Raw genomic sequence first — 22,780 nt, forward strand, 5'->3', positions numbered from 1 at the left:
GGTCATTCAGGAATGCTTCTGCAGCGTTTGAGCAGAGATGGAAGAAACGGGGAAAGTTTTGGAAAACACCAAAAATAACATCAAAGATGGATCCAAAGAAGCCCAGCTTACAGATCACACCCATGTGTTCTGGAAGGATGACTCAAAGCAGTTTCTAAAGCCAACATATCACCAGAACCCAGTTCTGGATCATTGTCTGATGCCAGATGAACAAAGATCTACATCTACAATCTGCTCCTCACTACAGCCTCCGTATTTTTCTCTTTTTATTGTTTCTAAAGTAAAAAACTCAAATTGTGTTAAAATAAAAAGAAACGCTTCTGCATGCGGTGAAACCTCAATTGCATGAAGTTCACCAGTTTAAAAATGTCCAGAATTTGTGAAAGCTGCTGTGAACACAAAGACCTGATCCTGATCTACATTCAGAACCATTCATGTAGAACCTGTGATCAGACGGACAGCAGACAGGAAAGATGAAACGGAAGTTCTGATAAACCAAAAACTTAATTTTATTCACCAACTCGGGTTTTTCTCCAGATGACTTTACAAAACTTTTCCTCATTTGTTTTCTAGTCAAAACCACAATGACAGAAATGTTCATTTAGTCCACATCGTCCGACCCACTTCCAGCTTCAGGCGCTGCCATGTTTGATTCAGGATCTTTGAGCGACTCCGGCTGATCCGAAGGTTCAGGCTGGGGCACCTCCATCGGCTCCTCAGCTGGTTCTGGAGGCGGTGTCGGTTCCTCTGCATCCTTTGTCAAATCCTCCTGCAGAAAAGATTTGAACGGAACACGTTTTAGACAAATACTGACATCTAGTGGCAAGGTTGAAGAATGCAAGTTCTGGATCATTGAACATGAGTTGAATTTGTTTAAAATATTTAGTGCTGCGTGCTCGTTTCATATAAAAAAACATCTGAAGTTTTACATGTGTCTCCTTAAATCTTTATTTTAAAAAAACCTGCTTTTTGGCGTTTTTTGTTACTTTAAGGACAGATTTCTTGTTGTGAGCTTTTAGATGACCACAACACTTACATAATTGGCTTACTGTACAAAAAGAAATAAATGATTCAGTTAAACTTAATATTTCTACTGTTGCACACGGAAACTTAAAGTTTGGTACAATGTGCACAGCTTTAAAGACAAATAATAGAGATTAAAGCCTGTTAATGTTGAATTTCTGCTTCTAGTTCGTTGTAATGACTAAGTTAACGGCTGTCTTCATTAGATGTTCCTCTAAATCGGGTCTGAAGGGTTTTCTTCTCCTCCCTCTGAGCTGCAGAAGTTTTAATAATATTAGGACATTATTTTCTAAATCCAAATTAAATCCTAGGTTCTCCATTCTGAAATGTAAACATGTTAAAATTTGAGGGATAAATTACAACATAATGAATGAGACAAACTGTAGCAAGTAAATGATAAGATGAATAGAACAGGAAGTGCTTTTATTTTGTTATTTCCAGTAGGAAGTTTCCTTGTAATGTAGCAGCTAGCTTAGCAGAGAGAGGAGGTTGGAGGTCAGTTACGTTTATTTTGTTCCTAAATGATCCAAAGTCATCTATTTCAGCGTTCAGTTGGAGAGACGTTCATGTGGTCATTATTATGAAGCTACAGCTAACAGGAACCGGTTGTTATGAGCCATTTACATCCCATAATAATCCACCAACATCACTGGCTAATAATGAAGCTCATCCTTTCACAGTAAAACATGCAGCAGCTGCAGTCTGGAGCTCACAGACCAGCTTCCTTTCACTCTTCATTACAGGAGATAAAAACTGGAACTAAGACTCGAGTCTCAGACCACGAGTCCAAGTCAAGTCATCAGAGCTCTAGTCTAAGTTGAGTCTGAAGGGTTTTATTTTTGGGACTTGAGAGCGAGTCTGAAACTCGAGTCGTCATCCCAGACATTACCTGAAGTCACCAACAGGGGTTTACAGAAGATCCATGTTTTTAATGATCTATCTTACCTGGGAAATACTGTCAAGAGTTTCAGCTAGTGGTGTATGTTCAGCCTCTTCCTGCTCCATCGGTTCCTCTTCATCCTTTAGTAGAATCGGTTCCTGCTGGAGAGGCGGCTCGGGTTCTATGGACTCCATGACAGAAGGTTCTTCAGCAGCTGGAGCCGGTTCAAACTGGAATATCAGAGGAAATTACAGTGAAAACCACAAAAATGACCATAAACAAAAATTAAGCAAAGCCTCGGTAGACTCCTGAAAAAGTGATGAGAAGTAACTGCTCACCTCCTTCTCCATGACTGGCTCCACAGGCTTTGGTTCTGGCTTTTTATTTGCTTCCAGGACCACCATGACGGAGGTCGGGATGTGAGCTTGCTGTTACAGACAATGGGGCAGGAGGATAATCAGGGCTGTTGCACAGAGACATAAGTTGGAAGAGAAAACAGGTCCAGGTCTAACCTGATGAGGCGTGAAGGAGAGGACGTGCTGCAGGAGAGAAGCTCTCATCTCTGGACAGCGCTCGAACACACTCGTCAGCTGTGCAGGGGGCAGCTGAAGGAGCACGCTGTAGGACTGAGGCTTCGTCCTCTGGCAGCACTTCACGAATCCCTCCCACACTTTAGGATACTTCCACACCTGCAAGGACAGGAAAACACTAACTTTTAGGAACAGGTGAGGAAAAGGGATAAAAACCTCTGAAGTCCTCCAGAAAGGTTGGAGAACTGATGGAGACTTTAGAATAGAACAGAAACCTGCTTGACTATCAGGCGGGACAGGATGTTCATGACAAACCCGACCAATCTGGGGTACATGGTGAGAGACTGGATGACGGTGCGCATGAGCAGCATGGGGAGAGGACTCTGCTCCATCAGCTGCTGCATCACCACGGCCAGGACCTCAGAGGTGTAAACGTTCTTCTCCCCAAAGCAAAGGTTGGTGGCTGTTGGTGAAAAACAAACTCAGATTCATTAGATATGTTCAATAAATCCGCCTGAACACATGAAGATCTTTCTTCTGAAATCCCAGCAGGAACCAAATCAGATTTTCTAGACATATTTAATCCCCAAACTCGTCTGATTGGTGGAGTTTTTCATGCCAATTCTACAAAATCCCCAAACTTCAAACCTTATGTGACAAATACTGTCATCTAGTGGTGAGCTTGAAGACTGCAGGTTCTGGATCATCTTTTCAAACATGAGTTCAATATGTCCGAATTATTTTGTGCTGCGTGGACTGTTCGTTGCAGCTGGATGGTAAGATCCTTATGGCTGCAGGAGACTGGAGGTAGGAAACGGTAGCAGCTGCACCACCCAGTATGCTGAGCGGTGCTGGTGTGGTCTGTGAGAAGGTTGTAGCCTTGGCATAAGGCCAGCTTGGCCACATCTGCTTCAATCTCTTATATTCAAGCCAGGTAGAAGCACACAAGCTCCACATCATTGATCTGCTGCCGCCGTGCTCCACAAGAACCTCGGCACACGGTCCCATGACCCCCTCTAGAGCACTTAGTGACCTCTCACGCTTCGTCACATAAAGTTGTGGTGTTTTCACTCCCAAAGTGACCGTCTTGAAAAGCTGAAGCAAGCTGTCTTACCCGAGGCTTCATTTCTGAACACTTACCTTTTATGATTGACTTCATGTCACACTTTGTTGAGTCGATGTTGTGTAAGGCGATGAGCAGGTCTCCTGGAGTTAGAGGAGAAACCGAGGAGCTCCCCTCACCTGTGAAAACACAGAAACTCCACGCTTCAATCCCTTCATTCATCCACAGATGCTGGTAATAAACAGCATCTGTTGTTACTCGGGGTGAAACGGTACACACACAAAAAAAAAAAAAAAAAAAATCACATTTCGCTATGTTTTCAGGATGCTTTGGTCCGCAGGAAACACAGAATCTTCTTCATTTTCTCAAAATAATTGGATTTTTTTATGAAACTCGACAGTTTAGAACTGACTGGAGATTTGGTTTCAATGAGTAAGTAGCAGAAGCAGGCGTAGCAACGCCTGGACAGATATATACAGCTATATGACCTCCTGAAGATCTGATTCAAAGCGTGAATGGAAATACTAAAGAGGGAGAGGAGATGACGCCCCCTAGTGGAAGATGAAAGAGTCATACTGTGTTGAGTTCCCAGCAGTCTGTTGAAAACCTCCTTCACAACAATCGGGTTGAGTTTGATGAGTTTTGGTAGAGCCTGGATGACTTCGCTCTGAGGAGAAAAAACAAAATCATCCGTCAAACCCAAGACCAGAGGCGTGGTGATGAATCCTTAAAGGAATCTAGAGAACTCCACCTTTTCCAGACCGTTGATGACAGGGATGAGGAAGCGAACATCTGGCACTCGTTTGTGGTAAAGGTCTCGCACTCTCTCCACCAGCTCCGGTGATGGAGGCACTGAACGGAGGAACGACAGACTCGCATCAGTACCAGAGCATTTTCATGTGGACCTTTCAGTTTGGGTTCAAATCGTTTCTACCTTTATCGGTCAAAATGTGCAGACAGCGAGTGACCAGAGTCTCTGCTCCTTTAGGGCAGTTTTCAACCAGAAGAAGCAGCTCAGGAGAGTTCATCCCCATTCCACGGATCTGCAAGGAAAACAACCCAAACGCACATCAGAATGATTCAAATTACAGATGGACCGGTCCGGCCTTTCCGGGCCGACTCTGACCAGAACACACAGAACTACTTCCTCTGTCCAGAGAAGATGTTACAGGATTTGATCCATTTCAGCATCAAAACAAAGTTGCTGACCTGGACCTGATTTTCATTTAGCAGGTTGATGCATTTATGGATGGAAAACTGGACCCACTGATCGGTGCATCTCTGACCTGTTTTAGAACCTTTATGTGACCCGCTTCATCTAGCTTTAAACAGAGTGACAGTTGCTCATTTAATGACGTGTTTCGGACTGCAGGTGTTGGGTCGAACCACAGGCCCAGACCCAGCTGATGTTGCTGGGCACCTGGTACCTCTGCCCATCAGATGGTCCAACATTCCTGTCCCGTTTCCTGGAGCAGGTTTTGGTTCATCTGGGAAGTGCAAGGATTCATTCCTGAAATCAAAGCTGAGTTCTGGAGGAAGTTCGGTTTGTCAGATCACTCATCCGTAAAGCTGCTATGATTTATAAAACTAGAACCGGATCAGAGACCCGGTTCTAGTTTTATAAACTAGAACTAGAACCGGGTCTCTGATCCACACAGGCTCAGAAATATACATACACCCCACTAATATTTGTCTCTTAGCAAGTTTCACTTGGACCTCACCCATTCTGTATAAATCAAGAGGTTCTGGCATCATTCTGGCTGATATCGGACCGCTCAGCTCGGCAGAACCATTTCAACTGGTTGGTTTCTTGCACAGATTCAGCTTTTAAGCATGATCCACACATTCTCAACTAGGTTGAGATCAGAACATTCCAGTTTGGATCCGTGTTTGAAACTGTCCTGTTGGAACACCAAACTGGGTCCAACTTCCAACCATCTTGCTGCTGGGTTGAAGTGAAAGGTTTGTAGGTAGTCCTCGTCTACTGATCTTCCAGCCTCTTTGCTGAATGCATCAGTACAATGAGCAGAGAAACAGTCCCACACCATCATGGAGCCACCACCGTGCTTCACAGTCTGCTCAGTGTCTTTGGATCTGGAAGCCTCACCAAACATTCTTCTTGTCATGGAAGCCAAGCAGCTCCATCTCCAGAGGTCCTCTGGCTTCTCCAGGTGGGCAGCTTCAAGGTTCTGGTTTTGGACCAGGAGCTACTTCTGCACCCTGCCAGTGGACCGAGATGTTAAACTGGTTTCCTGTGGGCAGGTACGCTGGTGGGAAATGGATGCTTGTAGGAGCCAAGGTGAGGCTTACAAACCTAAGCACATTGCATGGTGGTGGCAGCATCATGCTGTGGGGCTGTTTGACTGCCAGTGGTACCGGTGTGCTTTACAAGAGGTGGATGAAACGAAGAAGTAGAACTGCCTCCAAATCCTTGGAGGATTATTACAGTTGTTGGTAAAATCGTTCCAACCTAAAAATGGTTTCAATAAATCATTAAAAGCCCAAATTAATTTATATAACATTCCTGGAAACCTCAAACTGGAGCTAGTCTCAGTTTTGTCGAGTTCTGGGACGGAGAAGTTGGGAATAAACTCACGGGCTGCTCGATGGCTCGGAGCACGCTGCGTTTGATGTCAGCGATGGCCTCGGTGTAGACAGACGCCAACTCGTGGACCAGCCGGTGGTTCAGAGGAAGCAGAGACAGATAGAGGAAGAGACACTGTCTCACAGTGTCTTCAGTCCATGGAGCAGCCACCTCTGAGACACAGCAGGGACATCATAGTTCACAGCTTAAACATGTTTTACAGGTCAAGCTGCAGACAGTCTGAACCAAAATACTTTCATGATTTTATTTGTTAAAATCTAGTTCTGCATTTCTGGGTCAAAACCTTCTAACGCTGCTCATCCCTCTGGATTTAAACATCTAAACCAACAAAGACCTTCAGGTGTTATTTTGTCTGCAAACATCTTAAAGTTTGTCGCTGTTTCTACATTCTGTGATTCGTCAGTGAAGAAAGTGAACCTGTGTCTTTGTCGGCTCCAAACAGCAGAGACGGGGGGTTGGGGTGAACCAGGAGCTGCAGGTAGTTCAGGGCAAACTTCTCGATGTAGTCTCTGAGGTGGTCCTTCTCATACATGCGCTTCAGAAAAGCCAACGCTGTGCTCCGAACCTGAAACACACCCAGATGTTCAAACACCCAGAAAACTCCAGATAATATCCGGGTCGCTTTACAGAATAAACATGAAATATTCACTGAATTTATGGCTGATTTTCTTTCTAGACACCCTTCAAAAAACTGGATGAATGGATGGAGAACATCACTTTCAAGTCCTGCCACAGATTCTCAGTTGAATTTAGGTCTGGACTTTGACTAGGCCATTTTAACACATGAATGTAGTTTAATCTAGAACATCCATTGTAACTCTGGCTGAATGTTCAGGGTGGTTGTCCTGCTGGAAGGTGAACCTCCACCCCAGCCTCAGGTCTTCCACAGGTTTTCTTCCAGGATGGTCCTGGATTTACCTCCATCCATCTTCACACCTGAGATGTGAGTCTCTGTACCTCCTCCAGAGTTACCATGGACTTCTTGACTGCTTCTCTGATTAATGTTCTCCTTGTCCAGCCGGTCCGTTTAGATGGACATCCATGTCTTGGTAGGTCTGCAGGTGGTCCATCCTCTCTCCATGTTCAGATGATGGATTGATGAGAGCTCTGTGAGACGTTCACAGCTTGGGATGTTGTTGTAGAACCTGACCCTGCTTTAACCTGAACCAGAACTTTCTCCCTGACCCGTCTGCTGTGGTCCTTGGTCTTAATGATGCTGGTTGTTCTCTAATGTTCTCTAAAGAACCTCTGAGACCAGAAACAACACCTGCTGTTGGACTCGATACACATATTTACTTTGAACTGGATTTATTCAGAGGAGTCACAGTAATTTATTCCAGATTTTATTCATAAAGAGTTTTGAAAATCATCATCCTTCATTAATATGTGTCGGTCCACCCAGTAAGAAGGTCAGGGGTCGTAATGTGACAGAAATGTGAAAAAGTCTAAGACTCTGTCACCAAATGTTTACGTCATTTATACTGGTTTATAAAAGCAGGTCTTCTGTCTGGAGAATGTAGCTGAAGACATTTATGTGGACGGAGGGACATGGAATAAAGACTGGAAGTATCAAACTTCCCAGTTTTACAGTTTCCAGGCTAGTCTAGTCAATTTAGGAGCCCCAAAACACAACCCAACCACAGCAATGAATCCGACCAGCACCATCACCTTCTCCTTCTCATGCGAGCTCAGGTCCAGGAGCACGTGCAGATACTGAAACTGCCTGGAGGGCCGCTTGACGATGAGCTCCTTCAGAGTTGTCATGCCCAAATACACCCGAGACTGAAACAAAGATCAGAGGTTAGCAGATGGTTCAGTGGGACATTCTGAAGGTGGAGGAAACAGCGTCTCCGTTACCTCGTCCTCGCAGTACCGTCGGATCACTTCCAGCGCCGACTCCGTGATGATAGGAGCCTCCAGGACCAACTTTGTGAACAGACTGAAAAAGGAAACGGATAAATTATTCTAGAGTTGCTTCTCATTTTCACCCAGACAGTCCTTAACAAACTTGGATGGATAAATGGAGGGATGAAGGAAGGCAGACAGACAGACGCACAAGGAAACACAGGACAGAAGGGAGGTAGGGCACAAGGAAGGAAAGAGAAGACGGAAGGAAAAAAGGACATAAAGAAGGATGATAAAGAAATGGAGGTAGGACATAAGACTTCTGTCTTAGGATGGAAGTGGAGTAGGATTCAACGGAGAAGGGAAATAAATGAAAACAAGGAGAAAGAAGGAAAGAAAGAAGGAAGGAAAGAGTGTATAGAGGTAATGGTCGTAAGGAATGAATAGATGTAAGGAAACAAGGAAGGAGGAAGGAAAGGATATGAGTGAGAGACAGAGGGAGGACACAAGGAAGAAAGAAAGGAGATTATGAAGGAAGAAGGATAGTGTGGCCTCACCCGTCCCTCTGCTCAGGCTTCTCCTGGAGGCCCGACAGCAGGGTGTAGAGACAGTGGTCGTAGCTGTCCAGCAGCCCCGTCGGCAGCTGGCTGAGGTAGGTGTTGTACTCCTGGTAGAGAAGAGCAAACGCCAGGTCGCTCCTCGTTCGGATGTCGTCCAGAATGTACTCCAGAACTTCTTCTTTCATCATCCCTTCAAACTGGGTCACCAGCCTGGAGAGGAGCTTCACCCTGACCTGCAGAACAGGTTCAAAGCAGAAATCTTTTAAAGAAGAAACCCCATCTGTACCGTGGCAGCTTAAGGTTCTCTGAAACGTTCTTCCACAGGGAGAACCGGGTGGAGTCAGGTTAAAGGTCTGGAAATGAGTTTCCAGAGCTGCTCGCTGTAAAATGACCTCAGACGTTCAGGACTGTTGGAAACGTAGAAGCTGTTCAAAGATCTCGTGAAACGAGACGGCTTTGGAGAAGAACCAACGGAAAACTCAGCCTCTGATGTTGAATCAGACTCCAAGCAGAAACACAGTTCATTATTCCACATCAGCTGTAAGTTACATTCTCCATTATTTTAAATGTGTGTTTATTTGCATTTTAATTTTTCTGAATATTCAGGTCTTTTAATATTGAAATCTTAAAATAATACGATTGTTTGGGAACGTTAACCTCACGGTTTCTACAGGTTTTTCTTTTCCAAACCCAAATTTCAAACATTTTCCTACAAAAAGAGAAATGGACCTAGTTGGGTTTTATCTTTATGAACAATAAACCAAGACAATATAATTCTGAGGCTGGCTTCTGACGCAGCACGCCGGTAAAGTCACTGGTTTATTATTATTCTATTTTAATGTCAAATCTATAACACTTTGATTAATCCTACAATAAATACAGATTCTTTATTTAGAACAGAAAAAGGTCTGGAAACATTTTCCATACTCTGTTTCTTTTCATCTAGAATTATTCAGACCTGGGAAAATAAAAGCTATTTCCAGACGTTCCCTTCATAGGAACCCTGGAACCACAATCGGACCTTCCAAATGAGCTTTTACTGATCCCAAAGAATAAAATGAGCTTTGGGTGCTTACATGGGTCATCCCGCTCTGTGTGATCGCCTTTTCTGAGTGGAGAATACGCTTCACCGCTTTGGAAGATAAAATCCCAATCTGGGAGTCGGATAAAGGCTGGATCACATCTGCCAGTCGAAACACCTTTTTCCTCCCACCGGCTCCCGTCATCCTGCAGGACAGAAACACCACGGAGGGTGAGGATCATTATACTATGGTGGGTGGTGTCTGGTTCTGGAGTGTCATAGCTCACTTGGTCTGTGCAGAGGGAAGGATGGGTTCAGGAAGCCTCTTGACTGCAGGAGCTTCTGTGGTTGGAGGCTTCTCGGTGTAACCCCCCACCACAGAGATGGCCTGGCCCATCATCACCGTGGAAAGTTTCCGCTTGATCAGAACATCTTTAGCAGCAGAATCATCCTCAGTTTGATCCTCTTTGCCCCCTTCGTCCTCTCTGGCTTTGCTCTGTTCCAGACCTGAGATGTAAAAAAAATGATGTCGTCATTTTCTTCAACGCATCAAATTAAAACCTCATTATCTTGATTCCTCAGTCAATTAAATCAGATTCAACTCCTCCTGTTTTATTTCATTAAAATGTTTTATATTTGCTGCAAGTCAGAATAATCAGAGAAGATTTTTATTCCATTTATAAAGCCAGAGGTTTACATACACTAAGATTACTAAACCTTTAAACTATTCAGGAAAGCCCAGATGATGATGTCATGGTTTTGTGAGCTTCTGATTGGTTAATTTATAAACAGGGAGTTAAACAGAGGAACACTTGGGGACGTATTTTAAGGCAACACCTCAATCTGAAGAAATCAGCCGAGATATCAGGAGAACTACAGACCTACACTCTCTTCGCTACATTCTCATACTACTCTCCAATTTTGCATTATTTGCTGTTATTTCAGCTTTTAACTTTGTTCTCTCTTTTCTCTTCCTAGAAGCTACACCTGGCCTGACTCTGTGTCTACCTGTGACACCTTTCTGGAGAGGGGCATCATCCGAGCTTCTGCAACAACTTAATGCTCACCTTCTACAGATGATCCACATGGCCCTGTCTTTTAGTGTTTAACCCTTTCTCTCTCCTAGACATGGCTACTGACTGAGCTTCTACTGTAACTAACTCTATGTTCTCTCTTTCAGACTCTAACCTTGAAAACTGGCTCAGAGTTTATCTGTTCTTTCTTTCTAGATGAAACGACTAAAGGAGCTACATCCACTAACATTTACTTTTCCTTCCCATAGAAAGTACTCCTGGATCAGTGCTTCTTTGTTCTCTTTGTGTCTCTGCTCTGTTCTCTCAAACCTCCAGTCGGTCGTGGCAGATGGCCGCTCACACTGAGCCTGGTTCTGGTTCTGCTGGAGGTTTCTTCCTGTTAAAAGGGAGTTTTTCCTCTCCACTGTCGCTACATGCATGCTCAGTATGAGGGATTGCTGCAAAGTCAACACCAGTGACTGTCCACTGTCTCTACATGCTCATCCAGGAGGAGTGAATGCTGCAAGTCACTGACTGGATGCAATCTGCTGGGTTTCCTTAGATAGAAAAACTTTTTATCCAATTTGAATAAATAACTGAATCTGACTGAACTGTTCAATGATTACGATTAATTGGAATGTATGAACCTGACTGTTGTGAAGAACCTTGAGACGACATGTGTTGTGAATTGGCGCTATATAAGTAAAATGAATTGAATTTTCCAGGTATCTGAAGGTTCCACATTCATCTGTCCAATTATATCCAAGCATAAACAGCATGGAGATGTCCAGCCATCATACGGTTCAAGAAGGAGACGGGTTCTGGTGTGAATCAACACCAGAACAATATCTGAAGACCTTGTGAAGATGCTGCTGAAGCTGGTAGGAGAGTAATTATCCACAGTGAAACCAGTCCTGGACCAACATGGGCTGAAAGGCCACTCAGAGAGGAAGAAGCCATTACTCAGGGACAGAGACCTTCATTACTGGAGACATGTCCTGTGGTCTGATGAGACTAAACCTGCAGTGTTTGGACATAATGTCCATCGTTACGTTTAGAGGAAAAACAGGGAAGCTGGAAGCCTGAGAACACCATCCTAACTGAAGTACGGGGGTGGCAGCATCATGCTGTGGGTGGTGTTCTGCTGCAGGAGAACACCACCCCCAAATACCCCCCTCACCACCCTGAACAACACTGTGTCTGCCGTGGACCACTTCTGGTTCCTAGGAACCACCATTTCTCCAAACCTGAGATGGTCTTCAGACATAGACACTGTTCAGAAGAAGGTCCAGCAGAGACTGTACTTCCTGAGGCAACTCAAGAAGTTCAACCTTCCACAGGAGCTGCTGGTCATCTTCTCCACTGCCATCATTCAATCTGTCCTGTCTTCATCCATCTCAGTGTGGTTTGGTTCATCCACAAAACAGGACCGGTCCAGACTGCAACGAACAATCAGGTCTCCTTGTTTGTCTGAACAAACTTGGCAACAAAGCTGATTCTGAATAAAAAGGTTCTGTGTCTTTAAATATCTGGATGTCATTCATAGCATTCGTTTCGATGTCTCACTATGTGAAACGCCTCTTGCCGTATTCCCCAGAAGCATCATCTCAATCATCCTGATTGGCTGGTGATCGCGACGCCAGCGTCATTCGAAAACCTCTTCTCGCTTTGAGGCATATCTCTCATAGCAGGCTAGCTCAACTGTCCACTGGCTCTCTGCCGACGGGCGCTAGCCCCAGCCTTCACCATAGCCTGGAGCTACAACCACCTGTATTAGCACACCAGCTAACACCATCCGCTTTGAGCGGTACACTTTGCTCTCTGGTTTTGTTTTTGCATTACAGAATATACATATTTACAATGTACAATATACACATATATAATAAAAAAGGTGCATTTGCAACATCTGTATGCTGTTGTTTTGTACTCTATTAAATGTTCATCAGAGAAACAGCCTGGAGGAAGAAACTGTCTCTGTGGCGGCTGGTTTTAGTGAACAGTGCTCTGTAGCGCCACCTGAAGGTAAAACTCTAAACAGTTTATGTGCAGGGTGTGTGGGGTCTGCAGAGATTTTAGCAGCTCTTTTCCTGACCCTTGACCTGTATAAGTCCTGGATGGAGGGAAGGTCAGCTCTGATTATTCTCTCTGCAGTCCTGATTATTCGTTGCAGTCTGGACCTGTCCTGTTTTGTGGATGATCCAAACCACACTGAGATGGATGAAGACAGGACAGACTGAATGATGGCAGTGGAGAAGATGACCAGCAGCTCCTGTGGAAGGTTGAACTTCTTGAGTTGCCTCAGGAAGTACAGTCTCTGCTGGACCTTCTTCTGAACAGTGTCTATGTGTGAAGACCATCTCAGGTCTTCAGAGATGGTGGTTCCTAAGAACCTGAAGTGGTCCACAGCCGATACAGTGTTGTTGAGGATGGTGAGGGAGGTGTATGGGGGTGGTGTTCTCCGAAAGTCCACCACCATTTCCACAGTCTTGAGTGGATTCAGTTCCAGGTAGTTCTGACCGCACCAGTGGACCAGCCGATCCACCTGCTGTCTGTATGCAGACTCATCACCATCCTGGATCAGTCCAATGACAGTGGTGTCATCTGCAAACTTAAGGAGTTTCACGGACGAGTCCGATGAGGTGCAGTCATTTGTGTTCAGAGAGAAGAGGAGTGGGGATAGAACACACCCCTGGGGGGCACCAGTACTTATTGATCTGGATCGGGAGAAGATGCTCCCCAGTCTCACCTGCTGCTGTCGGTCCATCAGGAAGCTGTTGATCCACTGACAGGTGGAGGCTGGGACGTTGAGCTGGGTGAGCTTCTGGTGGAGGATGTCTGGTATGATGGTGTTGAAGGTGGAGCTGAAGTCTACAAACAGGATCCTGGCGTACGTCCCTGGGTGGTCGAGGTGTTGCAGGATGAAGTGTAGACCTAAGTTAACAGCATCATCTGCTGACCTGTTTGCTCAGTAAGCAAACTGCAGGGGGTCCAGCAGGGGGCCTGTGATGTCTTTCAGGTGCTTCAACACCAGCCGCTCAAAGGATTTCATGATCACAGACGTCAGGGCTACAGGCCTGTAGTCATTTAATCCTAGGATGGTGGGTTTCTTGGGTACCAGGATGATGGTGGATCGTTTGAGGCAGGAGGAGACCTCACACTTCTCCAGTGACTTGTTGAAGATCCGGGTGAAGATCGGAGCGAGTTGATGTGCGCAGGCTTTCAGACATGATGGGGAGATGTTATCAGGTCCTCCAGCTTTCTTTGTTTTCATGCGCTGAAAGAGCCGACATCGACAAAGGACGACATTCTAGATATGCCGATCATGCCGGAAGGCATCTTCGGTTCCGCCTTAGCCTCCACGCAACAGCGGTGTGAGGCTTGAAAGAAGAAAGACGAACCGCTCCGTTTCTGACTTCCCAGGAAGACGGAGCCTTCTCCTCGGGTGTCGTCGAGGCAGTCCTACATCCAGGCGACGCCTCGGCCCCTTCCTTTCAAGATTCCCAGGCGACCACAACCCCAGGCTCCTCAACCTGCAGCGTCCGGGCAGGGAGGAAGGCAGGGCTGGCCTGGGAAATCTTGAGCGCCGTCGGCAGCTTCTACGGCGAGACAGCCGGCACAGACCCCTAGTCATCAGGCCAGAAAAAAGAAGAGGGCGACCTGACGGCCCAGCCTTCTCGCGGGTGATGGAGTTGGACGTTCACCAGTTCTGCACACCCAGCTACAGTGTGTGTCCCTTCGACTCTCTGCTGCGAGACGTTCCCCCAGCCGAAGGACGAGGAGGCTCGACTAATGGGATAGCTGGCTCTGTCCCAACCACGAGTCACACAAACACACTCACATGTTCAAAGATAAAGCATGTTTCCCTGTTGCATCGAGACCCAAGGTCGAGGGCGCAGATGAAAATATTAAAAAAGAAAAATAAACGGGTCAATAACATCACTGCTCCTGGAAGGGGCACCCCCCCTCTCGCAGACAGCAGATTGGGATCGGCTCCGCAACAGTTTTATCTCCCCACGCATGCACATTGCCGTCCGTCGATGACGATGACGACTCTGCCAGGCCGCAAGACGGCCCCATGAGCAAACTTTTGAGAGTGGACGGAGAATCCATAGGGACGTCACTCTCCGCTCAGAGACCCAATTGGGCTTACTTCATGACGTCAGCCTGGGTTCAGTGAACTATAACGCAGGGATACCGGCTTCAGTTTGCTGTGATACCCCCTCGCTTTTCTGCCATAGTTTCCACTATGGCAGAAAGTGGAAACTAGGAGGAAATCTGCTGAGGAAAGAAGCAATCAGCCCCATTCCCGCGGGGCAGAGACGTAACGGTTTCTACTCCAGGTATTTTCTGATCCCAAAACGGGGTGGGGGAGGACTTCGCCCGATCCTGGATCTCAGGGCCCTAAACGGTTATCTCAGGAAATACAAATTCAGGATGCTTACACACGCATCCCTTTTACGTCTGGTGCGTCGGGGCAATTGGTTCACCTCGATCGATCTGAAAGACGCATATTTCCATATTTCGGTATACAGGAAATATCTGAGATTCGCTTTTCAGGGCATCTGTTCCGAATACACAGTGCTACCATTCGGCCTCTCCCTGAGCCTGAGAGTGTTTGTGCGCTGTACCAAAGCAGCTATATCCCCACTGAGAAAGCAGGGTATCCGCTTGGCCACATATTTGGACGATTGGCTCCTTCTGGCTCGATAGCACAGAGAAGCTGTGACACACACGCAGATACTCGTCCGACACCTTTCGGTTTTGTGTTGAATTACGGGAAGAGTGTGTTACTCCCGACACAGAACATCGTCTTTCTGGGGTTAGCGCTGGATTCGGTTTTGTTCACCGCTCGTCTCTCAGCAGACAGGGTGCACACGCTGGAATCCTGCCTTGCTTCATTCCGCCCGCTCAGATCAATTCCTTTCAGATTGTGCCTTCGGCTGCTGGGATTGAAGGCTTCTGTCATCTTAGTCGTCCCCCTCGGCCGTCTGCATGAGGGGATTTCAGCGCTGGGTAGCCGCGCACAAGCTTCACCTCGTGCGTCACGGCGCAACAGAGTGTGCTCAGAGTGTGTCAGAGCGCTGCGCCCCTGGCGCTGTCCGGGCTTTCTGAAGAAGGCTGTGCTGCTAGGTCCTGTTGTATCACGGAAGGTGGTCACAACGGAGCCTGTCAGAATTCAGGAATTCACGAGGGCCGATGCATAAGAGGTCTCTGGAGCCAGAACCTCCAGCGGTCCCACATAAATTATCTGGAGCTCTTAGCAGTGTTTCTCATGCTAAAGTGCTTCCTCCCGTTCCTCAGCGGTCATCACGTCCTTGTAAGGACCGACAAACCACCACTAGAGTGGCTTATGTCAACCGTCAGGGAGGACTGTGTTCTCTTCGGTGGCACACTCTGGCTCACAAGCTGATCTTATGAAGCAGCAGGCATCTCCTGTCACTCGGAGCTACCCATGTACCCAGAGCTCTGAACCGTGGAGCAGACATGCTGTCCAGGGGCGCTCCATTATACGGAGATTGGACCCTACATCCAGCCATAGTGGAACAGCTGTGGTTCCAGTTCGAGCAGGCAACGGTGGACCTGTTCGCCTCCAATGAGAACGCTCAGTGTCCACTGTTCTTCTCGATGCGCGATCAGGATGCGCCAATCGGAGTGGACGCCCTCGCGCACGCCTGGCCCCACGTTCTTCTGTTTGCCCCCCCCCCCCCCGGCTCTGATTGCACGTACTCTAGCCGGAGTGAGGGAGCAGCACCACACGCTGATAGCTCCACACTGCCCAGCGACGCACAGGTTGGCGGAGATATATCAGCTCCTGAGAGGACAGGCTTGGCAACTCCCGCTGCGGGAGGACATGTTGTCTCAGGTAGGGGGGATGCAGTGTTTCACCCACACCCAGAGCACCTACAGCTATGGGCCTGGCCTGTGAGTGGTATAAATTGAGCACAGCAGGGCTCCCTCAGAACGTTACAAACACCATTCAGAGTGCTAGGTCTTTATAAGACTGTAAGTGGAGAATTTTTGAAGAGTGGTGTTCTGACAGAGGTCTCCTCTCTTTTCAATGTCCTGTTAGGGTGATTTTGCCATTTCTGCAGGAGCTGGTTGACAAGAGAAAGGCCTCCTTCTAGGGCCTCCTTTTGCAGCCAATACAGCATCAATTCGTCTTGGGAATGACATATACAAGTCCTGCACAGTGGTCAGAGCGATTTTAAGCCATTCTTCTTGCAGGATAGTGGCCAGGTCACTACGTGATACTGGTGGAGGAAAACGTTTCCTGACTCGCTCCTCCAAAACACCCCAAAGTGGCTCAATAATATTTAGATCTGGTGACTGTGCAGGCCATGGGAGATGTTCAACTTCACTTTCATGTTCATCAAACCAATCTTTCACCAGTCTTGCTGTGTGTATTGGTGCATTGTCATCCTGATACACGGCACCGCCTTCAGGATACAATGTTTGAACCATTGGATGCATATGGTCCTCAAGAATGGTTCGGTAGTCCTTGGCAGTGACGCGCCCATCTAGCACAAGTATTGGGCCAAGGGAATGCCATGATATGGCAGCCCAAACCATCACTGATCCACCCCCATGCTTCACTCTGGGCATGCAACAGTCTGGGTGGTACGCTTCTTTGGGGCTTCTCCACACCGTAACTCTCCAGGATGTGGGGAAAACAGTAAAGGTGGACTCATCAGACAACAATACATGTTTCACATTGTCCACAGCCCAAGATTTGTGCTCCTTGCACCATTGAAACCAACGTTTGGCATTGGCATGAGTGACCAAAGGTTTGGCTATAGCAGCCCGGCCGTGTATATTGACCCTGTGGAGCTCCTGATGGACAGTTCTGGTGGAAACAGGAGAGTTGAGGTGCACATTTAATTCTGTCGTAATTTGGGCAGCCGTGGTTTTATGTTTTTTGGATACAATCCGGGTTAACACCCTGCTAATTGAACCTTCTCACTCTGCTCTTACTGGTGCAATGTGCAATGAATGAAGACTGGCTACCAGGCTGGTCCAGTTTAGCCATGAAACCTCCCACACTAAAATGACAAGTTTCAGTTTCATTGTCCAACCCATGTATATCTAATTTAAAGCTGCTGACCTGGGCCGATCCCTGCTGCAGTCATCTGCGTCGCCATCAGTCTGGCCAGATGTTTAATTTGGGCATCAGTGCCAGCTGACTCTACAGGTGTGTACGTGGCCTGGAAGGACGCTGGCATGACATCGGGCAGGTAGACCATGCTGATGAGCACCTGAGCACAGAGATGGACATAAGCAAGGAGGTGTTAAAAGGCAGGATGGGTTCAGAGTGAAGCTGACAGAAAAAAGACGGCGCCTCCTCACCAGGTTGGCTACGTTTTCCGATGTCAGCAGTGGGCAAAGGAACTCAGCCGTGAGGTCAATGGCAGATTGTGGAGCTGAAACCACAGCTGGCTTAGGGACTGTGAGGGGAGCTGGCTCCTCTTTGTCCTCATCGTCTTCCATAAGAGTCGGCTCTGAAGGCAGGATAACAAAACATAGTTTGGTACTGAGAATAAATGCAAAGTCAGGATCTCTGAACATGTGTCGTAACTCACCCATCTTGACCTTCTTCCCCTCGCTGGACTGTTCATACCGAGGCCTTTTGCGCTGCTCCCGTGGTACAGGAGTGTGTCGGGTTATTTCGCTCTGAGGCATTCCCAGATCCAGGAGCAGAGTGCTGATTTGAACCTGGAACTCGAGGCTGCTGGGATGCTTGAGAACCGCTACCAAGTGTAGCTTCAGGTTCTTCCGAACGCTGCTCACCTGAGACTTAGCCAGAGTCGGAGGGAGGTTTGCTGCAAAAATCAATCAATCAATCAAACGTCCATCCATCCATCTATTACACCACTACCCAAACTACTTGGTAGGAAAAAACTCAGGGACTGGATCAGGAGTAGGTGTGACCTCAGGGGTTCTTAACTCTCACCATGCAGCGTCTCGTAAGCTTGCACCACTTCTGACATAAACATTGGTCTCTGACGGGCGATGGTGGCCAGAGAACCCAGTGCTGTGGTCAGGTTAATGCTGGAAATCGCTGGGTGGACCATGAACTTCAACAGTTTCTCCAGGGCGGTCTTCCCCTCCTCTGACAAGGTGTCTGTGGGTTATCCAACACAGAACAGATCAGTTTTAAAAACGGACCAAAAGTATTTTAAACACTTCATAATTTCCTTCTAACCAGACCCTGGGATGTGTACCGTAGCGGATGTAGGAGTGGTCTCTGGGAACTTTGTCCAGACTAATGTCTCCTTCCTGTCTCTTAGGGACGTCGGACTCCGGCGTCCGTGGCGATAGGGTAATGATCAGTGATTCTGTGAACTTGATGGCGTGAGTGCGAATGCCGTCGTTCTCAGAGTCGAGCATTGTCAAAACTTCCCCGGTCATCTGCGTGACCAAGTCCCAGCATGCCTCCTGCATCTCCGACACCGTTTTGGAGTGCACCAACCACTGCCGGAAAGAGAAAAGAAATAAAAACAAGGAAAATGACAGCGGCATCCATGAGACACCTGACTGTGTGTACCTGTAGTGTAACTTTGTACAGCTGAGTAAGGGTGAGGATGACCTTCTTCACCACGTTTACACTCTCGTCCTTCAGCAACATGTTGAGGTTGGCGATCAGCCTGAGGAGAAGCTCGTTGTCCCGTTTACTGATTGGATCATAAAGGACAGGAGGTGCTAAACAGGTGTTTTCTACAATCTGCAGGATTACGACTGGAACAGGCAGATATCTGATGGCTCACCATGCTTCCTCTATGAATCCAATTACAAACTTCCGTACTTCATTCGACCTGTCGGTCTGGAAGGCGATGATCTCCTGCAGAGTTTTAATATTAGCATTAATATTAGAAATATTAAACCCCTCAAATTTGGCAGAAGTGATAAATCAACTGGATCTAAAAGCAATGCAGCAACAAAGAAACACAAGGAGAAACGTTCCTCAGCAACAGACTAAACGTGGATCAAGGCAACAAACGAACTTGTTTCCACCCGTGTTCATTATATTTCAAATAAAATCATATCTAATTCCTAATCTCACACTGAAATTTCACTTTAAATTAACAATCTTTATTTAATGAGGAAGAAAAACACATTAAGACAGACTTGTTTTAACAAAATCACCAAGAATCCCTATAATATAAAAGTAGCTAAAGCAGTGTTTATAATAGATCAGAGTGAGCAGGGACCTTCGGTTATTAATGAATGCCAATAAAATAAGGCAGAGGTGTGTTGATCTCCACAACTGCTGGCCTAAATGTCTCATATCTACAGTCTGAGCAATAATTCAAACATCTAAAGCAGCTGGAACTGAGACAAACAGGCCAGATGAGGACACAGGTTTATTTGCCAGCACACACCCAGGAGGAGCTCACTACTAGATGCAGCAACAAACCCTCCAGCTGGGTCTGCTGTGAAACAAGGGACGAATATGTGGAAAAGCACGGTGGAGGATCTGTGATGCTGTGGGCTTGTTTCTCTTCCAAAGAGAGTCTTTTAAGAGGACAATGATCTAAAACATGTGGCCTCATCAACACATAAATGGTTCAGCAAACTAAAAATCTACCTTTTTCTTCGTGTATTTTAAGAAGTAACCTCAGGGATGCCAACAACTGGGTCAGTGGGTTTTTATTTTAACTCAATTAAGTTTCTGAATTTAAAGGCTGGAGTTTTCACTAAGATTATACTGCTGCAACAAAAGCTTCATTTATTTGAAGGCTTTATGTTTACCAGCAGGGGCAGTTAACTGTGAAAGCTGCTGATAAATAAAACGACTTTTATTGTGAGGATAATTATAGAACCGTAATTTGTTAAAACAGAGCCCGTCTTCTGTTGGTGCAGATGAATAATTATTTTAGCTCCCTACATTATCATCTAATTTTTTTAGATGTCCAGTTTTTAAACAGCTGTCTTAGTTTATTTTACTTACATCCAAAAAGTTGTCGAGAAGAGATGGATCCTTATTGAGGATAAGTTCTTGAACCTGAAAGAAATAGCCAGAATCAGAACAAATTTAGTCCAGCTTCCTCCATCAGTCAGCAGGGGCTGCCCTCAGGGCAGATCAATAAATAAATACTTTCTGATAAAAGCTGGAGAACACAAAACAATACCATAAAATTTACAAACTGATCAACCCAATCCCCAGTGTGGTTTTACTCTGGTTATTATTGTAGAGAGTTTAAGGCAACAAACCTGTTTGAGAACATTAAGCTTTTCATCTGTGGGTATCAGAGCTGCCTGATTCAGAAGCTCCACGACCTGAAAGAAGCCAGAGTTTCTGTCAGCTGCTGATTGAGCGTTTAACTGAGACTGGATCATTCCAACAAACAGTTTGTGGCTTCGGTCCACAAGCAGATCCAACTTCTCTGGTTTCTAAAGGAAAGAACTTAAAAATATGTTTCAGTTAAAATACATAAAACTGTTTAATTCTCTCCAAACGACAGCTTCAATTTCCACCTAATTATCTCTAATGCAGTAGCTACTTTTCCTCCTTTGGTCCATTATTTCTTCCTTCCATCCTTCAACCCTGAATAAATCCAGACAGAATCCTATCTTCTAAGCAACATTCAGTAAGAGTTCCTGGCGTACTCCAAGATGTTCCCAGTCCAGAAGGGATGTAAAGTCCCTCCAGTGAGTTTTAGGATAACCCCAGGATCACAGGGCGGCATTCTTATCGGAGGAACCATCTCGGCTGCCTCCTTTTGAATTGGAGAAGCAGCAGCTCCACTCCAATCAATATTTAGAAGATGGAGCCCCTCACCTTATTTCTAAGGCAGAGCCTGGTCAATGGACAGGAGATAGTTCTCAAGGTCACAATCCACATCGCCTGACCACCCGATGCAATAGCAGGCTGTGAATCCAAGGTTTGACAGCAAGAAATATGGTTTCCCAGTGAGGCAGAGAAGTGCGATCCTGTTATAGTTGAAACACTCTCTGGTCCTGTTTCTGAAAGATCTGGTCCATCAACCCAGACTGTCACTGTTGACCCAGTCCTCCATGCTACATTGCAGAGGCTTGTCAGCCCAACAGCTGAACAATTTCTGGAGACTTAAGCAGCTGATAGGGAATCTCGTCCCCTCCTGGCACCCTGCTGCCAGGGAGCTTTTCAACTAACTCAGAAACCTGTGCCACAGTGATGAACTGGTTCAGACTCAGCACGCTTCACAGAGGACATGGAGACCAGATTAAAAGGCATCTTCCACCTCCTGACAACATCCCCAGTCCCATCCTTGTTTATTGTTGATAGTGGTTAACTAAATTTAAAATCAGCTTTCCAATAGAACAGCCACGAACTCTTGCTGTCTTCTCCAATAAAAGCCCCTTACAGATTCCCTTTGCTTTTGTTGTATGTCACATTTAAAAGCTTCAATTGATTTCATGCATTTTCTCTACAAACTGCCGAATGATCACCTCTTATTGTTTGGTCCCGTTATTCAGCCGAACCGGAAACCTTAATGATTCTTACCTTTTCACTGGTGGTGATGTCGATGACAGTGAGAGGTCCCCCCTCCTTTGAAGGACGCTCCATGATGCTGCTCTTTGTGTGTCACTGTGTGGACAGCATGGTCTGGAAAGATCCTGCAAACCCTGGATAATCCCGGGACACATCAAACAGGTTCAATCGAAATTAATCAGAAAACTGGAGTTCAGATTCAGGCGGATAGGAACACTGAACGAGTCAATAATAAACACATCTCCGTCATAAATAACAATCAAACATGTTTATCATAAAGATTTAAAGGTTTAGAATCTTTAAGCAACACCATTAGCTCAGAACTGTTAGCCGCCATGCTAACAATGATGCTAACTGGTTCCGTTAAAACTTTATTATAACAGTTTATACACAACAACATACCGCGTTATGTCTGCTCTCTGGTTAAAATAAATATTTACACCCCGGGCTTATAAAAGGAATTCTTTCGAGGAGATTTAACTAATTTATTTATTACAAAAAATGTTTGCGCCGAATGCGGGCTGCCATTCTTCCTCGTTTGTTTTAGGTTATTAGCTGTGAAGCAAAGTGTTTATGCAATAGCACCACCTGCTGGACCGGAGAAAAGTCCAAAAATAAGTGAATGAGTGTTCCCCCTCTTCAGTTACCAAGCAGACAAGTCATTAGTTTAGATGTCTTTATGTAAACTTACGTCTTTTATTAGGTTTTTATACTATTTTGCTGTATGATTTTGTTGAATTTGATCTGAATTAATTAATATGAACTCGAGG

At 46.0% G+C, this 22,780-nt stretch overlaps 1 protein-coding gene across 1 annotated transcript; it reads right to left on the reverse strand.

Annotated features, from left to right (window-relative positions):
* Positions 1 to 485: 485 nt before the first annotated feature.
* Positions 486 to 22,572, reverse strand: sympk (symplekin). Its single transcript, XM_047371362.1, has 26 exons — positions 22,413 to 22,572; positions 22,023 to 22,144; positions 20,750 to 20,815; positions 20,487 to 20,540; positions 19,303 to 19,376; positions 19,083 to 19,209; positions 18,760 to 19,009; positions 18,489 to 18,659; positions 17,885 to 18,357; positions 17,643 to 17,793; positions 9,815 to 10,034; positions 9,583 to 9,733; positions 8,504 to 8,739; positions 7,959 to 8,040; positions 7,770 to 7,883; positions 6,519 to 6,666; positions 6,093 to 6,253; positions 4,431 to 4,539; positions 4,248 to 4,348; positions 4,073 to 4,163; positions 3,574 to 3,675; positions 2,709 to 2,896; positions 2,416 to 2,592; positions 2,242 to 2,331; positions 1,969 to 2,133; positions 486 to 769 (listed from the first exon to the last, which is right to left on the reverse strand). The coding sequence occupies exons 2-26, from the start codon at positions 22,083 to 22,085 to the stop codon at positions 602 to 604; spliced, it is 3,732 nt and encodes a 1,243-aa protein (XP_047227318.1). The 5' UTR covers positions 22,086 to 22,144; positions 22,413 to 22,572; the 3' UTR covers positions 486 to 601.
* Between the last annotated feature and the right edge of the window lie 208 nt (positions 22,573 to 22,780).

This window comes from Girardinichthys multiradiatus, chromosome 7 (assembly GCF_021462225.1).
Source record: "Girardinichthys multiradiatus isolate DD_20200921_A chromosome 7, DD_fGirMul_XY1, whole genome shotgun sequence".
Classification (NCBI taxonomy): domain Eukaryota; kingdom Metazoa; phylum Chordata; class Actinopteri; order Cyprinodontiformes; family Goodeidae; genus Girardinichthys; species Girardinichthys multiradiatus.

What these genes read in the sequence shown, in the direction of transcription:
- sympk (XM_047371362.1), bottom strand. Translation starts at nt 22,085, where the DNA reads ATGGAGCGTCCTTCAAAGGAGGGGGGACCTCTCACTGTCATCGACATC. An exon ending in CACAGAGCGGGATGACCCAT is followed by an intron (nt 8,740 to 9,582) that starts GTAAGCACCCAA and finishes CCTGTTCTGCAG; the next exon opens with GTCAGGGTGAAGCTCCTCTC. An exon ending in GCTCGCATGAGAAGGAGAAG is followed by an intron (nt 6,667 to 7,769) that starts GTGATGGTGCTG and finishes GGTGTGTTTCAG; the next exon opens with GTTCGGAGCACAGCGTTGGC.